The sequence below is a fragment of the Nuphar pumila genome, chromosome 11, assembly GCF_984573655.1.
Source record: "Nuphar pumila chromosome 11, dmNupPumi1.hap1.1, whole genome shotgun sequence".
In the NCBI taxonomy this organism is placed as follows: Eukaryota; Viridiplantae; Streptophyta; class Magnoliopsida; order Nymphaeales; family Nymphaeaceae; genus Nuphar; species Nuphar pumila.
In genome coordinates this window covers 47,500,238-47,519,307 of record NC_143259.1, presented here as the reverse complement: position 1 = coordinate 47,519,307, position 19,070 = coordinate 47,500,238, and the positions used below count along the sequence as shown (strand labels likewise).

The 19,070-nt window shown below is 36.7% G+C and overlaps 1 protein-coding gene across 3 annotated transcripts in view; it reads right to left on the bottom strand.

Annotated features, from left to right (window-relative positions):
* Window positions 1-19,070, bottom strand: part of LOC149822338 (small ribosomal subunit protein mS47-like) — a 56,410-nt gene that overhangs the window by 4,415 nt on the left and 32,925 nt on the right. For all 3 annotated transcript variants that reach the window (XM_089980639.1, XM_089980638.1, XM_089980640.1), the window contains exons 7-9: window positions 5,698-5,782; window positions 4,914-4,999; window positions 4,647-4,768 (exon numbers count right to left, since the gene is read on the bottom strand). In XM_089980639.1, the coding sequence (XP_089836765.1) occupies window positions 4,647-4,768; window positions 4,914-4,999; window positions 5,698-5,782 (293 nt within the window). The remainder of the gene's footprint in view (window positions 1-4,646; window positions 4,769-4,913; window positions 5,000-5,697; window positions 5,783-19,070) is intronic.

Genomic DNA, 19,070 nt, shown 5'->3' with positions numbered 1-19,070 from the left:
TTCCCTGTCTGTTAACATGCTTTTATTCTTTCTAAGCCATTAAATACAAAATCCCTTCAAACATGCTTCAGTTCAGTGTCATATTACATGATTCAACAATGTAACATTCATATTTTACACTGTTATCAATGCCGAGCAATAGATTTATATGGTTATATGAACAATAGTCACTGATATTGCCAATATTTTGAAAATATCACAATATTATCGGTATTTCAAGGTCAGCCGATATTTTCCTGAGGCTTTCAAAATATCACCAGAACATAAAATATCATGATATTATCGCAATATTTTCCTGAGATTTTCAATAAAAAATCTTTTTTTAATATTTCAAGTATCTCTTTTTGTCTCTTTTATTTGTTAAAAGCTTTTCTAATTGTTTCTTTATGATTTTGCAAGAAAAATACTATAACACCTACTATTTCTTATTTTTTTTATTATTCTTTATATTATATTTTTCCAAAATTTAAAACTCCAGATATTTTCCAGAGATTGTTTAGGAAAAAACAACTTTTTGAAAAGAAAAAAAACTCTACATGAAAACCTTGCCTAAAAGTTGCAAAGAATGATATTGGTCACTATGGTTACATCAAAAGAAGTGTCGTGAAAAGCGTTGAGGGCTCCACCAAAAACTGAGGCGAGGCGTAAAGCGTAGGCCTCAAAAAAAAAATTGAAAACTTTAAAAAAATTATAAAAAGAATATCTAAAAATACAAATAAATAAAGAAACACTTTATTGATGAAGTAACAACCAATAAGAAATAAAAAATCCCAAATAAGTACTAAAAATATGAGATTAACATATAAAAGTAACTAAGAAACTGATTACATAACTGAAAAACTAATTATACAATTGAAAAATATAATGTCCTATAAAGCAACAACCAATAAGCAATAGAAAATCTCAAATAAGTACTAAAAAATATGAGATTAACCTATAAAAGTTAAAAAATATGAGATTAACATATAAAAAGTAACTAAGAAACTTAGAAAATCTCAAATAAGTACTAAAAAATATGAGATTAACCTATAAAAGCTAAAAATTATGAGATTAACATATAAAAAGTAACTAAAAAACTGATTAAATATTTCTTCTTTCTTCTTTCTTCTTTCTTCTTTCTTCTTTCTTCTTTCTTCTTTCTTCTTTCTTCTTTCTTCTTCTAATTCACGCCTCACGCCTCAGGCTAGCACCTTGAGGCGCAGAGGGCCTCGCCTCAAGGCGAGGCGTGCCTCTTATGCGCCTCAAGGCGCATTTTTAATAACACTGATCAAAAGCTTTTGGCTTATCTAATTTAAATGATTTTGATTTTCCACTTCTTTTAGCTCTGCAAGACCTTTCTTGCTCCTTACAATTGAGAAAATTAATTCACAGGCGGTAACAAGTGTACTTGATAGCACCCCAATTTTTAATCTTTTCTTCATATGTTGAAAACAGAAAGATGGCAGATCTTGAAGACAAAAAGAAAAAGAGAGAACGAAGAAAATTTTTAAAATTAAGGGTGCCTAAAAGAACAAATGTAGCAAGAATAATGCATTTATGGTTTTCAAGCATTAAAAGACTTCTTACAGAAACTGTGTTAACATCATAATAACAAGGTGTAAGTTGCAGCCAGTTCAGTGACTGATGATACTAGAAAATGCAACGGTATTGCTTGTATGATATGCTCATGTGAGAGAAAGAGATTATATATATATATATAGAGAGAGAGAGAGAGAGAGCATAGTTCATTTGTGTGCCAAAAACTGATAAATCATATAACATGTTTGGCATGTTATTCTTGACTGACTTGAGTTTATATTCAAAACTTTTTTGGATTGGCTTATACATAATAGCTATACACACACTAAAATGTATACAATGAAATCAAAGAGAGAAAAGATGACAAACAGTTGCAGAAAAGGACGGTTATTGAAGTTTTAAGATAAGCAAACTAGGTGAAACTAAGATCACTTGTGCTGGTGTAGATATCCATATGTTTACAACACTTGAGAGGCATTTGAGTGCATAGGGTGAGAATATTCCGAAAACGGAGAGCCTAAAGAAATCCTGGGTATAAAAAATATTTCAAAATTGCTGCTTTTTATTTAAGAGTTTGACCCAAGGATTGCAACTATTTGTCCAAAAAATGTTAGCTATTTTATCTGCAGATGAGGATGAGACCTTTTCTCATAAGACTTTGCACATAATAACGATGTAATGAAACTAGAATGTGCACAAGGAAATGCCACTTAAGGGCTACAAGAGTACAAAGTGTGCACAAATACAAAGCCACATAAGGCAAATGTAAAAGTCATTAATGGGCCAATACAAAGAGTCACAAAGGCATACACAAAACACTCACAAAAGAGAGCTCATAATTAAAAAATAAATAAGCTTTTATTCACAAAATGTTTAAACTAAGCATATCTCAAAGACGGGTTAAATTCCCTTTTATATAGGCACTACAAGGGCCTTGGAAGAGCCCATAGAGCTGCGGGGGAGCTGCTAATGACTATAAATATAGCCGTCTCCCCAACAACTCTATTGGTCAAAGACCAAAAAGCTCTTACATAAAAATAAAAAGACAAAAGAAAATTAAAGAAATACAAATCTGCCCCTAATAGGCAGTACCTATTATATGTATGTAAAATGACCAAAATGCCCCTAGAGGGCACTACCGATTACACACACACATTATATATATATATATATATATATATATATATATATATATATATATATATATATATATATATATATATATATATATATATATATATATATATATATATATATTAACACTCTTCCTCAAACTTACGGTGTGATCACCGAAAGTTTTCTAAGGAGATAAATGATGTGAGGTGATGAAAGAGATTTAGTGAAAAAATCCGCAAGATGACATTCTGAAGACATACAGCAACTCAATGGTTCCTCTCAAATATTCTTCTCGTACATAATGACAATTCATCTATATGTGCTTTGTTTGTTCATGGAAGGTGTGGTTGCTTGCAATGTAGATTGTGTTTTTGTTGTTGCAACACATCTTCGAAGATTTAAAGATGAGAACACTCATGTATTTAAGAGGAAAGGGAAAAAAAGGAAAGAAAAGAAGAAAAAAAGGAAGGGAGGGGAAGAAAGAAAGGAAAGGAAAGGAAGGAAGGAAGGAAGGGAGGAAGGAAAGGAAAAGAAGGGAAGGAAGGGAAGAAGAGACCATTTCTTTCAATTTTCAATTTTTTGTATTTTACTTATTTTTTAAAATTTTATATATTTCCGAGATATACTCGAGATATTTTCGAGATTTATCAACTTTTGAAAATCGCTTCAAGAAATACCCTCGTCGAGAAATTACCTTTATTGATACAGGTGACTATGGCACATACATACATATAGGTCAAGTACCATGCATCCGCTAAAAGACCTTTTAGCAGCTATCACCATCGCCACTAAAGAGGGGGTTTTTCGAACATATCACACATGTGATCTTACACCCTCTCTCTCTCTATTTATATATATATAGGAAAAGTGGTAACTGCCTACCACTTCTGGAAGTGATGGGTGTTCTCAAGTTGTTTTTCACGAATCTGACCCCACAGATGTGTACGCCATGGACGATTTGCTAGAAAACGACACTTGGATCATGTTTTATTGATAAAAAACATGATTTTTGGCTGGAATATTTATGAAAATCTTAGATTGTCGATTTTTAAATCTTATAAAAACCTACTTGCATATCGGAATTGGACAATCCAAGAGTCAATTACTATAAAATCAAGCATGTGAACACATTTGTATGGTCAGATTATGGAAAAACTTGAAAAAACTTCAAAGGCCCGGTAGGCAGATACCACCTGCTCTCTCTCTCTCTCTCTCTCTCTCTCTCTCTCTCTCTCTCTCTCTCTCTCTCTCTCTCTCTATATATATATATATATATATATATATATATATATATATATATATATATATATACAGAGAGAGAGAGAGAGATATACACACACAACCTGCCACCAGATGTGTCGTCATATGTGACCCAATTACATAAGTGGCCATGATAGAAAACATAAATAACAAATAAGAATTTCAATAATGCCCTACAATGCATTGTTTCAACTTAACAAAGATTGCATTTATAATTAGGAAACGGACTAGATTATACAAATTCCAAAACTGAGTAAAAACTCCTGTTTTTCCTACAACAAATTTGGTGAAGCTGTCACATATAGAATAGCCACAAATGAGAGATAAGTTCCTGAATATGATGCCTTAGTGGTCTTAATTATCAGACCATCTTTTTAGTTTCAAAATCGAGTAAAAGTCATCTTCATAGAATTGAAAAGCTTATGATGTCTCTTATCAGTTCAAGGCTTGCACAAACGAAACATTACTTAATTCCACTACTACAGGCTACAACAGTGTCTTTGGCATCCATTGGAATGAAAGATACTGAGTTTCCAAATATTCAACTTGCCATTGTCGTCTGACATATTTTCTACATATAAAATCTGGAATGACTTAATCATCAATATCTATCTGGACTTGAACAGAACATAACAACAAATGAAGGAAGCACCATCCAAGTGTAGTGAAACACAAAAAAATGGAACCATTCAAAATTGTCCTTTAAGCACTTAATAATAATAATTAATAATAATAAAGCAGAGACCAAGTACCTGTGAATAACACTTCCCTTTTCTGGATAGACAATGTCACCATAATGCTCAAGAGAAGTCTCTATAACTGAGGGATCATCAGTTAGTAGCTTACCTAGTTGATCTTCAACACAATTATGCCTCTGTAGAAATGAAAGCTTTATTGATTTTATTGAAATATTTTAAATTGTATTTCTCATAAACTTTTTGTGGTCTATAGGCGAAAGATATGGAAAAGCAACAAACTGCAAAATAACTTCACAGAAGGCACAGAGAAATGGTACAAACTGCACTAAGGGAGTAATGGGTTGCAAGCCCGCATGCTAGCATTTCTTCTCCACTGAGTTTATTGCCAGTCAGAGCCAGGTACTCCCCTAGGAAAGAGTATGACAGCAGTCAACCATGGGTTGTAAGAAAAAGCTGTTTCAATTATGCTAGATAAAGAAACATAATACATCTTGAGGGTCATCAAATAAAAATATGCACACAGAAAAGTCATGACTAATTAGTCATAGCCCTTTAAGGGTCAATAAAATTTTATGCACAACTATGTGACATGTACAGGTCAAAATAGGGCAAGCAAATGTCCTATAGTCACTAAATAAGATATTAAAAAATAATAGTTCCCATTCCCTATCAATGCAATTCAAACCTCCACTTGAAGCAAGTATCACAGAACTCCATTCCAACAACCTACATGCCACTCAGACCATGCACATTCAATATGACATAGGACAGAGGATAACATTCCTGAAAGATCTCAAATGGTTCCAGTCTATTCAAATTATTATATAAATTAGGTTCAAGCAAACAAAAGCAGAGAAGTCAGACAGCTATAAATTTAAGTTAACATGTTTACTTAAGATAGGTATAAGAACATGTATAGAAAAACTTTGGTAGAAGAACTACCCTCCAAGGGATTGACTAACCATGAACTCGCAACAAGTGTATATCATTTGCATGCATGCAGACTTGCAGGGAATTGAAAATATTTTCAATTTTCCATACTCCATAATTTTAAGAGAAAAAAAAAAGAACAAATAAATATATGAGGAAGCATCCAATGAGCTACCCAAATGGCCAGGCAGATGTGAGAGGTAAAATGAAGCACCAGCATCAGGGTGGAATCCAATTTGAGTTTCTGGGGTGGCAAAAACCTGTAATCAAATAATAGACGTCAAAAAAACGTGAAGCCATGTAGTAGACAAAATTGTTCAAATAACAAACTTGCTCCAGAAGTAGAGACACCATCATAAGGGCAGTTATTCAGAACCAAAAAAGATAAGCAGAGTAAAATCCACATTTCATTTAAACATCTATGCCACAAGGATATGGGCACGACCCGACATGTGACATGAGTTTAAGATGCAAGTTCATAAAATTTTTGAAAAATAGGACAGTAGGACATGGTTTTTTTAATATTTGATCAACAAGTTTTTTTTTTGATATTGCAATGTAAAAATACATTTTTATTTAAATAATATTAAAAACATTTAAATTATTAAAAAGTAATAAATATGATGCACATGTCATAGATTGTCCAGTCGTCCATCAAAGAGATGCAACCAAAATGGCATGACCCTACGACATTAGTTATAGAACTTGTAAAATTCTCATTACAAATTATCATTCAAGTATAATGCAATTCATTTGTCCTTGTCCATGAGAACTCCAGAATCGTAATCTCTACAAAGTTCAGCAGTACTTTTCAGATAAAATGGGAGTTAAGCATACTAGAACTTGTCCAGAAGATTACTGGAAATAAGTGATAAAAATTGTTTGGAATACCACCTAAAGTCAGCATAATAAACTATGGAGTTAATGAACTATGTGTTGTTTCATAGTTCAAAGAAGGTAGGCCAATGTTATTACATGGACACTTTAACTATGTAATACCCGTGCTTTAAAAAAAAAAGTGTTTTGGATCCAGGTTGGACCCGAGCAAATCCAACCCGGATCCGGGTCAATATTGTAATGAAATAAGCAAAAATACAAATAACAAGTGAAAAACACTTGTAGGTCCAACAATGGACAAGAACCAAGAAGAATATACAAGCACTTTAGGTGTAAACACATAAACCCACAAAGGGAAAATGCCAAAAGGCAAAAGAGAGAAATATTATTGAGAGGGAGAATACCCCTTTTTTATGCACAAAAAAGGAGAGAGAGGGAGCCATTGGGGCTCCCACAATGTGGTCAATGTGGGGTCCCCAATGGTTCTCAAAAAAAAAGAAAAAGAAAGTAGAAAATATAAAAAGGAAAATAAAACCTAAAATAAGTTGTTTTAATAAACAACTTATATTAATTTGTGAAAAGACCAAAATACCCCTATCAGGTATTTTGAAATAAACAAATATATATATATATATATATATTTTAACATTCCCCGACCTTGTCTCTCCCCTCCCTCTTTTTTCACCGCCCTCATCTCCTTCCTGTTGTCGGCACACCTGAACCGGCGTTGCCCCTTAGGTACTCTCTCTCTCTCTCTCTCTCTCTCTCTCTCTCTCTCTCTCTCTCTCTCTCTCTCAGAGGGCAGCTCCGCCCCTCTTTGCTCCTCCCGGTTCTTCTTCGTCTACTCTCTGATCAGACGGGAGAGGCAGGTCAATAGGTTGCCTTCCCACCGATCTTCTTACCTGCTCTTTGTCGGTTGGGAGAGGCGAGCCAGCAAGCTGCCTCCCTTCTGTTCCTCTTCCTTGTCGGTGTTTCCTGCCATACGAGAGAGGCGGGCGAGCCACCTTGCTGCCCTTGGCCACTGCCACCCACGGTCGACCCTCCTCTTCCTCGCCTGTCGGTGACCTTGACCCTGACCACAGAGCCCACCCCTCTTTTTTTTTGGGTTGCTTAGCCTACCGAGCTAAGCTCGGATGGAACCGAGCTCAGCTCGATCCTCGCCTTTAGACTGAGCCCACCCCCCTCCTTTTTTCTTTTGGTTGCTTAGTCTGCCGAGCTAAGCGCGACTGGAACCAAGCTCAACTCGGTCTCCGCTTTCAGACTGAGCCTGGCTCAGTCGTGCTTTACCCCCCCGCCTCTTGTACTGAGCCCAGTTCGGTCCGGTAGGCCCGAACTGGGTTTGGGTTTAACCCCTGCGACGCAATCGTTGTCACGATAAGGTTTTTAATACCATCAGGTACAACGGACGCGACACATTTACCAAGGCAAGAGCCCTTAAGAACCTACGCTCGGAATCATCAGCGAGTCAAACCATCTATGAGGTAAGGGAAAGTTGCATACGAAAACAAATGACGGAATACTTCTAACTTATACGTATTATATATATATATATATATGTGTGTGTGTGTGTGTGTGTTTAACTCAAGGACGCAGTTTTGCATATTCTTATCCATTTAAATTATGTCATATACGTTACCGCCGCACTGTAATGTGCACAGGCTACTACTTACGCAATTTATTTAGCTGATGTACGGTTTAGTACATCGTGCATCGCTTACGCAGTTTATTTAACTGATATACGGTTTTGTACATTAGGCATCACTTATGTAGTTTATTTAGTCGATGTACGATTTCGTACATCGTGCATCACTTATGCAATTTATTTAGCTCGATGTGTGGTTTCGCACATCGAGCCTTGCTTTATGTCATTTACTTTGTCGTTGCACTGCAATGTGCATATAGGCTTATGCTTTACTATATGTGTATTCTATATAAATATATATAACTTTATAAGGTATGAAGTTTTGCATACTTCTGCCTACTTCAGATTAAGTGTGCATTTAAAGACGCAAATTTGTGCGTCCTTGCCAAGTCTCTATTTTAAAAGGATTTCATATGCGAGATTTTATCTTGTATTAATCGGTCTCAAAAAAACAAAACAAGTATTTGGCATTTGCTTATTCGCAACCAAGTTTTTCCCTCAAACATGCGTAACAGAAAGGCATCGACTACGTAGCCCTAAATGGTACGTACGTCCGGTCATTCTCTTTGGTATCCGAAATGACTCGGATATTCTCTGGTTTAAAGCATGGAACATTGAAATTTCTAAATAAATGTTGAGTTTCTTTCCGAGAAACCGATATCCCTCTTATCGTAGTGGTACTATCAAACATGCACGGCATGTTAGTACTACGATAATTGGACGGGAGGTTTATGGAAACCTCGTAGCGTGAAAATGCACAATGATTAAAAGAAAATCACATAAATGGTGATGATCGCCTTCACAGGCAAGATGCTCGATTTAGTTTGAAAGACCAGAGCATGTAAAATGAGTCGCCAGTTAAAATAAAACTTGATATACCCATTCTTCTCTTTGGTTCCGACAAGAGAGAGAATGAGATGGTACAAAAACTCCGATGGATAAGTTGTTAATAACTATGTTCATCGAGTAGCAATCACTCGATGTCCCCAGTCATCAGAGTTAGGGGACTAGGCTACCAAAAAATTATCCTAGGTGATAGATCCCAATGACTTTTGCACAAGTTCGAATGCATCCTATTGAACAAGTGGCCTCTGAAGAATTCTCTCGCAGTCATTGGTCGTCCCCTAAGGAGCGGACTCAGTTAGTTGTCCAGGGTATCAAAATACATAGAATAACAAACCCCCGGGCAGTCTCAGTTGTTTCTATGTTTCTCATGTACGTACCATCAGGACAGTTAATATCGAAACAAGATTATCATGCTCATTTTACTTATTCTAAATTGCATGTTACAAAATGAACAATACATATATTAGTCTTATTCTGAATTTTGATATTTATGCACCTACCAGATTTTTATAAGTCTGACTCGTTTTATGGGATACATGTGATGATTAGGTCGATATGGCAGGCAATGATGCGATGACGTGATGATATCAAGATCCCACTCTTTCTCTAATGTTTTGTTCCTGAGCACATTTTGAAATTTTGCATAAGTATTTCTTTTGAAAAATCCTCTTTTGTATAAACTTTAATTATCAAAAACCTTGTTTTGAATATATGTGGTTTCAATGCTTATATGGAGATACAAATCTATTGTGTAAAGGAAAGTTCGCCAGTAATGCGCCCACGGTCCGTTGACTTGTTATTTTAAACACTATTTTTTCACTAAAAAGTCATTTTAAACTTTGAAAAAGGATTGATTGCCAAGCATTTAAATTTCTCCTAAAAGATTACATGTTCAGGATTTTGGGGCGTTATAAATGGTATCAGAGCAACAAGAGCAACAGAGAATACAATGATTCTTGATCATTCGACACCTGCATCGCACTGTAAGTATTCTTTATTAAATTATTTTTGTATCTATAATAATTAAAGAAATATGTTTTGATTTAGATGTTATATAATGAGATGGTTAAGGAAATAGATGCCTTGACTGGAGCAGTTGAACAACTTCAATCAATGGTCCAGAACATGAATCATAGGGTAGATAGGTTGGCTTACGAAAGCACCAACCTAGGACGACGTGATAATCAGATAGAATGTCGTCAAACTCACTCGGGTCAAATGTGCCCTCGCGATCCTGTAAATTGTATCTTTTGTAGTAAGGTGGGCCATTTTGTGGAAGAATGCCATCTTAAATAGGGTCACGACAAGAGGCAGCTGGTCGCGCAAGGCCTTAAGGATGAAGCTTCCTCCATAAGAGGTTCTCTTGATATACCTGACACTTCGACCTTACCCCCCTCTCCTGCATGCAAAGTTAGGCGCACGAGTATTGCGAGGAACAGTGTTAAGCAGTACTTGAACCATTCTTAGGGGGAGTTAGAGAATGCTAGGATTTAATGCTTTTTGTAGAGTCGGCGAACTCTTATTCGATAAGTTTTAACCTTTTGTAGAATCAACCAACGGTATTGGGTTTTTGTAAGTGTTTTGTACTATATAAAAATATTGTTTTACTTGTTTACTATGATTATTTTAAATCTTGACTTACCCTCCTTTGGTGCGAATAAAGGATGATGCGAAGTACGAATGGCGAATCGGGAATAGTCTGAACAATAGGGATTCGTCATGGATTCCCTCAGCAACCTGACCAATGCAATCCAGAGTCAAGTTCGTGCTCAAAGAGATCAGGTTGCGTCTTCTGAGGCAAATCGTCATAATTCCATCATTTATGACAAATTCTTGAAACTTGATCCCCGATCTTCGCTGGCAAGGCTGACCCTAAGCTCGCCGAGAATTGGGTCAAGGAGGCGGAGCGAGCTTTTCAGGTACTGTCGGTACCCGAGAAAAAGAAGATGATTTTCGATACTTATCGGCTCAAGGATAACGCCCAAAAATTATGGGACGCAACCTGGAGTATCCATTTTCCTGGAGCAACAGTTATTCCTTGGGAAGCTTTCCGTAGTGCCTGTAATGAAATGGTGGTCTTCAACAAATGCACAAATAACTCACAAACAAGTGTCTATTGGAGACACTACAAGCATGACCCTTGAAAGGGTATAAAAGGAAGAACACTTGAAAAATAAATAATACTTTATTCATGAACAAAATGCTTAAGAAGCATGATACTTTACATTGAAGGGGTTTACCCCTATATATACAAAAAAGTGGAAGAGAGAGGAGAGCTCATTTTGAGCTCTCCAAAAGAGACGTTGGATTCCAACGTCTCTTAATATAGTTGTTGGACTACAGTCCAACAACATTTATTATTATAGTTGTTGGACTATAGTCCAACAGCATTTATTATAGCTGTTGGACTACAGTCCAACAGCTATTTGCACAGTCAAGTTCCAACAGGAACTTTCCAACAGGAACTTGACTGGATCAAATATCTAGTTTCTATTGAACTAGATGCTAAAAAAGAAAATAAAGAAAAATAGAAAAATATAATAATAAAAGAAAATATAATAATATTAAATAATATATATATATATATTACAATTTACATTTTAACACTCCCCCTCAAACTTACGGTACAATGAGTGAAAGTTTGTCTAAGAAGAAGTGAAATCTGGGAGCAGCGAGAGGCTTGGTGAAGAAGTCTGCTAATTGATATTCTGATGTAACATATGGCAGATCAATGGTTTCATGTAAGTATTCCTCTCTGACATAGTGACAGTCCATCTCAATGTGTTTAGTACGCTCATGGAATGTCCGGTTGCTTGCAATGTAGATCGCACTTTTGTTGTCACAACACATCTTTGAAGCTTGCGTTGCTTTAGCTCCCATATCCGCTAGCAATCGTCTGAGCCAAACAACCTCCATAGTGGTGGTTGCCATGGCTCTGTATTCAGCTTCGGTGGAGGAAAGAGACTTTCTGTTGCTTCTTGCACCTCCACGAAATTAAGGTTTCACCTAGGAACACACAAAAACCAGTAGTTGAGTGTCTATTATTGGGATCACCTCCACAGTCAGCATCAGTATATGCAATTAAATTTAATGAAGATGAAGCAGACAAGAAGAGTCCTCGTGAAAGAGAGGATTTTAAGTATCTAATAATACGCAAAATCGCTCCCATGTGCACGGAGGTGGGAGCATGCTGAAACTAACTGACTGTATGAACCGCATGAGTTATATCTGGCCTAGTAATGGAAAGATAAGAAAGAGCTCCAACAAGCAGTCTATAAGGAGTAGGATCATCAAGAAGTTTTCCATCATCAATTTTCATTTTAACATTGACAACTTCTGGAGTGTCTACTTTCTTATCATCTGTAATTCCAGACCTGAAAACGATATCAAGAGCAAATTTAGATTGAGATATCAAATACCCCCGAGGGGAATAAGCAACTTCAATGCCTAAAAAATATCTTAATAAACCTAAGTCAGTCATTTCAAAGTGAGTTTAAGAAGAGATTTGATATTTGCAACTCCCTGTTTGTCGCCTCCAGTGATGATCATATCGTCCACATAGAGAAGAAGAAGAATGATGCCTGCATCAGATTTCTTAACAAACAAAGCAGTGTCAGTTAAACAAGGTTGAAAACCAATATCAAGCATCGGTCATACCAGGCTTTTGGAGCCTGTTTAAGATCATAAAGAGCTTTTTCTAGACGAAGAGCTTTACCCTTAGGGATACTAATACCAGGTGGGACTTCCATGTATACTTCTTCAACGAGATTCTCATTCAGGAAATCATTTTTGACATCTAATTGAAAGATAGGCCATGTTCTAATGGAGGCCAAGGCTATTAAAGTTCTAACAGTGGTCATACGGGCCACAGGAGCAAATGTTTCTTCATAATCGATGCCATACTCTTGGGCATATCCTTTTGCTACTAAATGGGCCTTATATCTTTCCAGGGTCCCTTCACTTTTGGTTTTGACTTTGTATACCCACCTACAACCTATAGGTTTCTTACCCGGAGGAATATCTTGTATCGTCCAAGTATTGGCCTTTTCTAGTGCATCCAATTCTATTTTCATGGCTTCTATCCATTCTATATGATTTTTTGCTTGAGAATAGGATGATGGTTCAACATATGATTGTATTAATGTAATGGCAGCCCTATACGTGGGTGAAAAAGATTCATAAGACACAAATTTTTCTGGAGGTTTAGAGATTCTAGACGTTCTTCTAGGTGAGACTTCAGAGTATTTTTGTAATGCACATGGAAGATTTTGCTCTCTACGTCTTGAATATTGTAGACTAACATCCCTATGGATTTGCTCTTCATTATCATCATTTTCAACAACAATAGGATTTTGATCATTGTCAAGGTCACATCCAACATCACATTCATTGGATTTTGAAGTTGGATCAATTAAAAATGAGTATTCAGCGACATCCTTGAATTTTTCAAATTCAAAGAAGCTTTCTTTTTCCAAAAAAGATACATTTCTTGACACATATAATTTGTCATTTTGAAAATCGAAACACCTGTAGCCTTTTTTATTATCAGCATATCCTAAAAAGGCACATGGGATTGCACGAGGAGAGAGTTTGTCATTTCTGTTGGTGAAAACAAAACATTTGCATCCAAAGACTCTTAATCTAGAATAATCTGGAGTTAAATTAACAAGTTTTTCTATTGGAGTTGTATTCTTTAATGAGGAAGATGGCATCCTATTAATGAGGTAGGTGGCAGTTAGGACCGCTTCAGCCCAAAAACTTTTTGGAACTTGATTTGCAATTAGCAATGTCCTAGTAGTTTCCATAATGTGCCGATGTTTGCGTTCGGCTAGGCCATTCTGTTGTGGAGTGTGTGGACATGATCTTTGATGTGTAATACCATGTAAATTGAGATAGTCTTTGAATTCGTTGGACATAAATTCTCCCCCTGAATCAGTGCGAAAAACAAAAATATCATTTTGAAACTTATTTTTAACCATTTTATGAAATATTTGAAAGTTAGCAAAGACATCAGATTTATGTTTAAGAAAATAAATCCAAGTATGTCTAGAAAAGTCATCAACAAAAATGACATAATATGTATAACCACCTTTGGAAATAACTGGTGCGGGGCCCCAAACATCCGAATGTATTAACTAAAGTGGTCGTGAGGAAACAAAAGTTCTACTAAGAAATGGTAACCTTTTCATTTTGCCAGGAATGCAGTCTTTACAAGAAAAATTTTCAAAATTACAAAATTTTTCCAAACTTGGAAAAATTGAATTTTAGACATATGAGGATGGCCAAGCCTTTTGTGCCATAAATCCAATTCTAATTTCTGAATATTATAACAAAATGCATTCTTGGATAATTCCAAAAAGTCCATGTAATAAAGTCCTCCTTCTCTATGGCCTTCCCCAATCAGCTTCCCTGACTGGCGATCCTGTACCCAACAACCATGAGAAGAGAAGAAGATATTGCATCCATAATCAGATATTTGCGAGACAGATAAGAGATTCAAATTAAGTTTAGGGATATATCAAACTTCTGGGATAAAAAATCTTTTGGATTTTTGAACATTTTCAAAACATCCTATTCATTTTACTTCAAGAGATGTGTCATCGGCTGTAAAAACCTTTGACACACTTGAGTTATTTTTAAGACATTCGGATAGACTATTAACATTTGGGGTCATATGAAAAGAAGCACCAGAATCTAAAAGCCAAGGAAAGTTACCTGGACCGGAGAAAGATGCAATTTCCGCTCCAGTTGAGGCTTCGGTTGAGGAGGATACCCTTTTGAGAAGAAGTTGAAGGATTTCCATCAGTTGAGCCATAGACACAGGTGCATCTTGATCTTTTGACTCAGATTCAACAGATGCAACTCTTTTTTCTTCTCTTCTTTTTAACTTTGGACATTGAGGCCTATAGTGCCCCGGTTCATGACAATGATGACAAATAACTTTTCTTTTATCAAAGTCGTCGTTTTGCCTTCCAAAATGAGGCGGCTTGTAAGTACGAGTATGATTCCCCGGTCTAGATACAGCTAAAACGGAGTCATCATCAACTTTTGGATTACTTTTTCTAAGTCTATTTTCCTCCATAGTGAGCTCTTCTATAGTATCAACAATAGAAAGAATTTTTCCACGATGTAAAAGGGCTGATTTGGTGGATTCAAACTCCGACCTTAGACCATTCACAAATTGATAGAAATGTTTCATATCGAGTTGCTTTTGGCGAAGCTCGATGTCTTCAACACAATGCCATTTGGGCTCAAGAAGAGCCAACTCTTCCCAAAGTTCGGACAACTCATTATAATATTCTCGAATAGTTTTATCTTTTTGAGTCATTGTCCGAACTTTATCTTGTAAATTACATACATGTGCAATATCTTTAAGGGATTACATGTTTTTGAAGTATTCCCAAGCCTTATCGGCGTGCTCAAACTTAGCTAGACTAGAGCATTTTTTAATGTCTATGCTATTGATGAGCCATGACATAATTTTTGCATGCCCTATCCTCCATTCTTTCCATTTCTTTTCATAAGTGGCTAACGCCTTACTCTTCTCTTCTTCTGTTAGAGGAACCTCTTTATCACCCTCTTTCTTAGTAAGAGATAGTTTAGGTTCCAAATCGGAACCATCCACTATACCCCATAAACCTTTTCCCCAAATGTGGTGCTTCATAATCGAAGCCCACATTACATAGTTAGTATCATTTAGCTTCATAGGAATGATGGTGATCTTATCATTGTCATCCATCTTTTACAAGGGTAAGAGAGGAATAAATAGGAGGAGAGAGAGAGAAAAATAAAAAGAAAAGAAAAAGAGAAGACAAAGGAATAAGAGAGGATACAAAACCAAAATTTTTTGTAGCACAAGTTCGCCTTTCTTCAAACAAATCTTCTTGAGCCAAGAACAAGGTGATGAAACACCTTTTGTAAATGTGGCACGGAAATCGAGGCGGAAGCACTTCAAGATCTAAGGATTTCGTAACTCTGATACCATGTAATGAAATGGTGGTCTTCAACAAATGCACAAATAACTCACAAACAAGTGTCTATTGGAGACACTACAAGCATGACCCTTGAAAGGGTATAAAAGGAAGAACACTTGAAAAATAAATAATACTTTATTCATGAACAAAATGCTTAAGAAGCATGGTACTTTACATTGAAGGGGTTCACCCCTATATATACAAAAAAGTGGAAGAGAGAGGAGAGCTCATTTTGAGCTCTCCAAAAGAGACGTTGGATTCCAACGTCTCTTAATATAGCTGTTGGACTACAGTCCAACAACATTTATTATTATAGTTGTTGGACTATAGTCCAACAACATTTATTATAGCTGTTGGACTACAGTCCAACAACTATTTGCACAGTCAAGTTCATCAAATATCTAGTTTCTATTGAACTAGATGCTAAAAAAGAAAATAAAGAAAAATAGAAAAATATAATAATAAAAGGAAATATAATAATATTAAATAATATATATATATATATTACAATTTACATTTTAATTGTGCCTTTTCAGCAAACTATTTTTTCCCACATGCACGAGACAAAAAGAAGATAGAATTTTTGTAGTTATGCCAAGGTGACTCAAGTCTGGTGGATTACACCACGAGATTTTAGAACTTAGAATGATACTGCTCCAGCTTGTACGAAGATGAATGTGAGCGGGCTAGAAAATTCATTTGGGGACTAAAGGAAGGACTTTGTCATTGGGTCCTGACCAGTATGACCTCAACTTTCTTTGTAGTTGTTGCGGCAACCACCCTTTTAAATGATGATTGGGAGCGAGTTAAGGGTGGACAAGATAGAAAGTCTACTAGGAATGGTGAAGGCAACAAACGACAACTTGTTGATGGCAAAATGCAGAGACCCCCATTCAAGAAGCAAAATCCAGATAGAGGAAACGAGCCACAACAACTGCCAAATCAGATATGCCTAAAGTACAACTATGTTCATCCTAGATAGACATGCCCCCGGGATACTGAAGACTGTCTATATTGCGAGAAGATGGGGCATTACTCCCAAGAATGTAGCAAGAAAGCGGCAGATTGGCAGAAACGAACCGCAAGTAAAGGTCAGTAACAGCAACAATAACCACAACCACAACCACAACCACAACCACAACCACAACCACAACCACAACCACAACCACAACCACAACCACAACCACAACCTCAGCAGCAACCACAAAGAAAAGTATTGGGCAATATCTATGCCACCGTGACCGAACAAGTAGAGAATAGCAAATAGACACTCTAATAGTCGTAGATTAAGACTTTTTGTGTTTTGGTACGAATTTTGCCAGACAAAAATTAATCAATGAAATCACGTATAAATTTTGTTCGACCGAGTGATTAGCCTAAAACTTTTCCCAGCAACTCATTGTGAGTTGTCTTGATCACTTTAAGAACTTATATGTTTGGATTTACACACACGAGTTGTGCATCTGCGTTAACCCCGATTAACTTAGACTACGATCTTTGCAGATAATCTCCAAAGAAAATTTCGAGGACAAAATTCTTTTAAGAGGGGTAGAATGTAATACCCGTGCTTTAAAAAGAAAAAAAGTGTTTTGGATCCAGGTTGGACCCGAGCGGATCCAACCCAAATCTGGGTCGATAACCCCTCCCCCCCCAAGTGTTCTTTTAAAAACCCCTTCAGTGGGGGTTTTCTTTTTTTAAAACACCCAAAGCCCTCCCGACTCTCGCCTGAGTCACGCGGGCGCACGAAGCCGACGCCCATCCCTGCACATCGCTGGAGGCTCGCCGGAGACCTCGACCCGAAACCCCCGAAACGACACCCCGAGTCACCCTCCCGTCTCTCTGTTTTCCCTTTTTCCCCCCACTGTCACTCTTCTTCCTCTCACCGGCACAACCAGCCCCGACCTCATCTCTCTCCTCCCTCTTTTTTTCACCCCCCTCGTCTCCTTCCTCTTGTCGGCACACTTGAACCAGTGTTGCCTCTCTCTCTCTCTCTCTCTCTCTCTCTCTCTCTCTCTCTCTCTCTCTCTCTCTCTCTTCTCTTCTCTTCTCTTCTCTGTCGAACGGAGAGAGAGGGCAGTTCCGCCCCTCTACTCCTCCTGCTTCTTCTTCTCTCTGTGTTAATTTGTTTCCTATGGAGCTGGCTGAAAAGGATAATGAAGCTGAAAGTGAACCTGTTGGTCCAGAAGACCAAATAGAGGAGCAAGATATTACAGGACAGCAAATCAGCATCACAAATTCAGCAGATAATAGATTCAAAGGAATTGTTTAGTTGCAGTGATCAAAATGCTCTAAAGGACTGTTGAATTGTTGGATGCCCAAAACATCCGAATAGCTAGAAGGTCTAGAAGAGCTCGACATCTTATTGATCGGTGGGTGAGTTATGAGAACTTTAGCACTGAGCAATAAGCATTTTTAACTACTATCTCCCAACATCAAGAACACTGATCCTACAATCAAGCTTCAAAATCCAACAAATGGATTGAAGTTATGAATGAAGAGATGCAAGCATTATATGAGCGCAAAACTTGGGATGTCAAAAAACTTATAGAGAAGAATGTGGTTGGGTCAAAGTGGGTTTTTAAAATCAAATACAAACCGAATGGCAGCATAGAAAGGTACAAAGCAAGGCTGGTAGCAAAGGGATTTACTCAAGATCATGGAACGGATTATGAACATTCAGTTCAATTGTGAAAATGACAACTATCAGAGTTATTCTTTCATTAGCACTAGATCACGACTAGTTCTTGACTCAGTTAGATGTGAGATCTCAAAGAAGAAGTGTACATGGAACAACCACAAGGATATAGTGAAAATGATCCAACCAGTTATGTGTGCAAGTTGAACAAGGCCATATATAGACTAAAACAAGCATCCAGGTCATGGTTTGAAAGCTTATCACTTGAAATCCAGAAATATGGCTTTTGCAAATTTCATCTGGATCATTCTCTTTTTATTTATAAAGGTCAAAGTTGGATAATTGTGTTATTTATATTGATGATATCATAGTTTCAGGGGATTTTGAGGAGCATATTAATGAAATTAAGGAGTTGTTGAGTCGAACATTTAAAATGGACCGAGGAGATCTCAAGTATTTCCTAGGTGTGGAAGTTGATAGGAGAAACAATGCATTAATGTTGACTCAACATAAGTATACAGTTGACATGCTTACCAAGCTGATATTGACTCCAAGTGTGTTGCTGCAAAAACTTGGACGTGATGAATGAGAGATTTTTTATGACCCCACGAGGT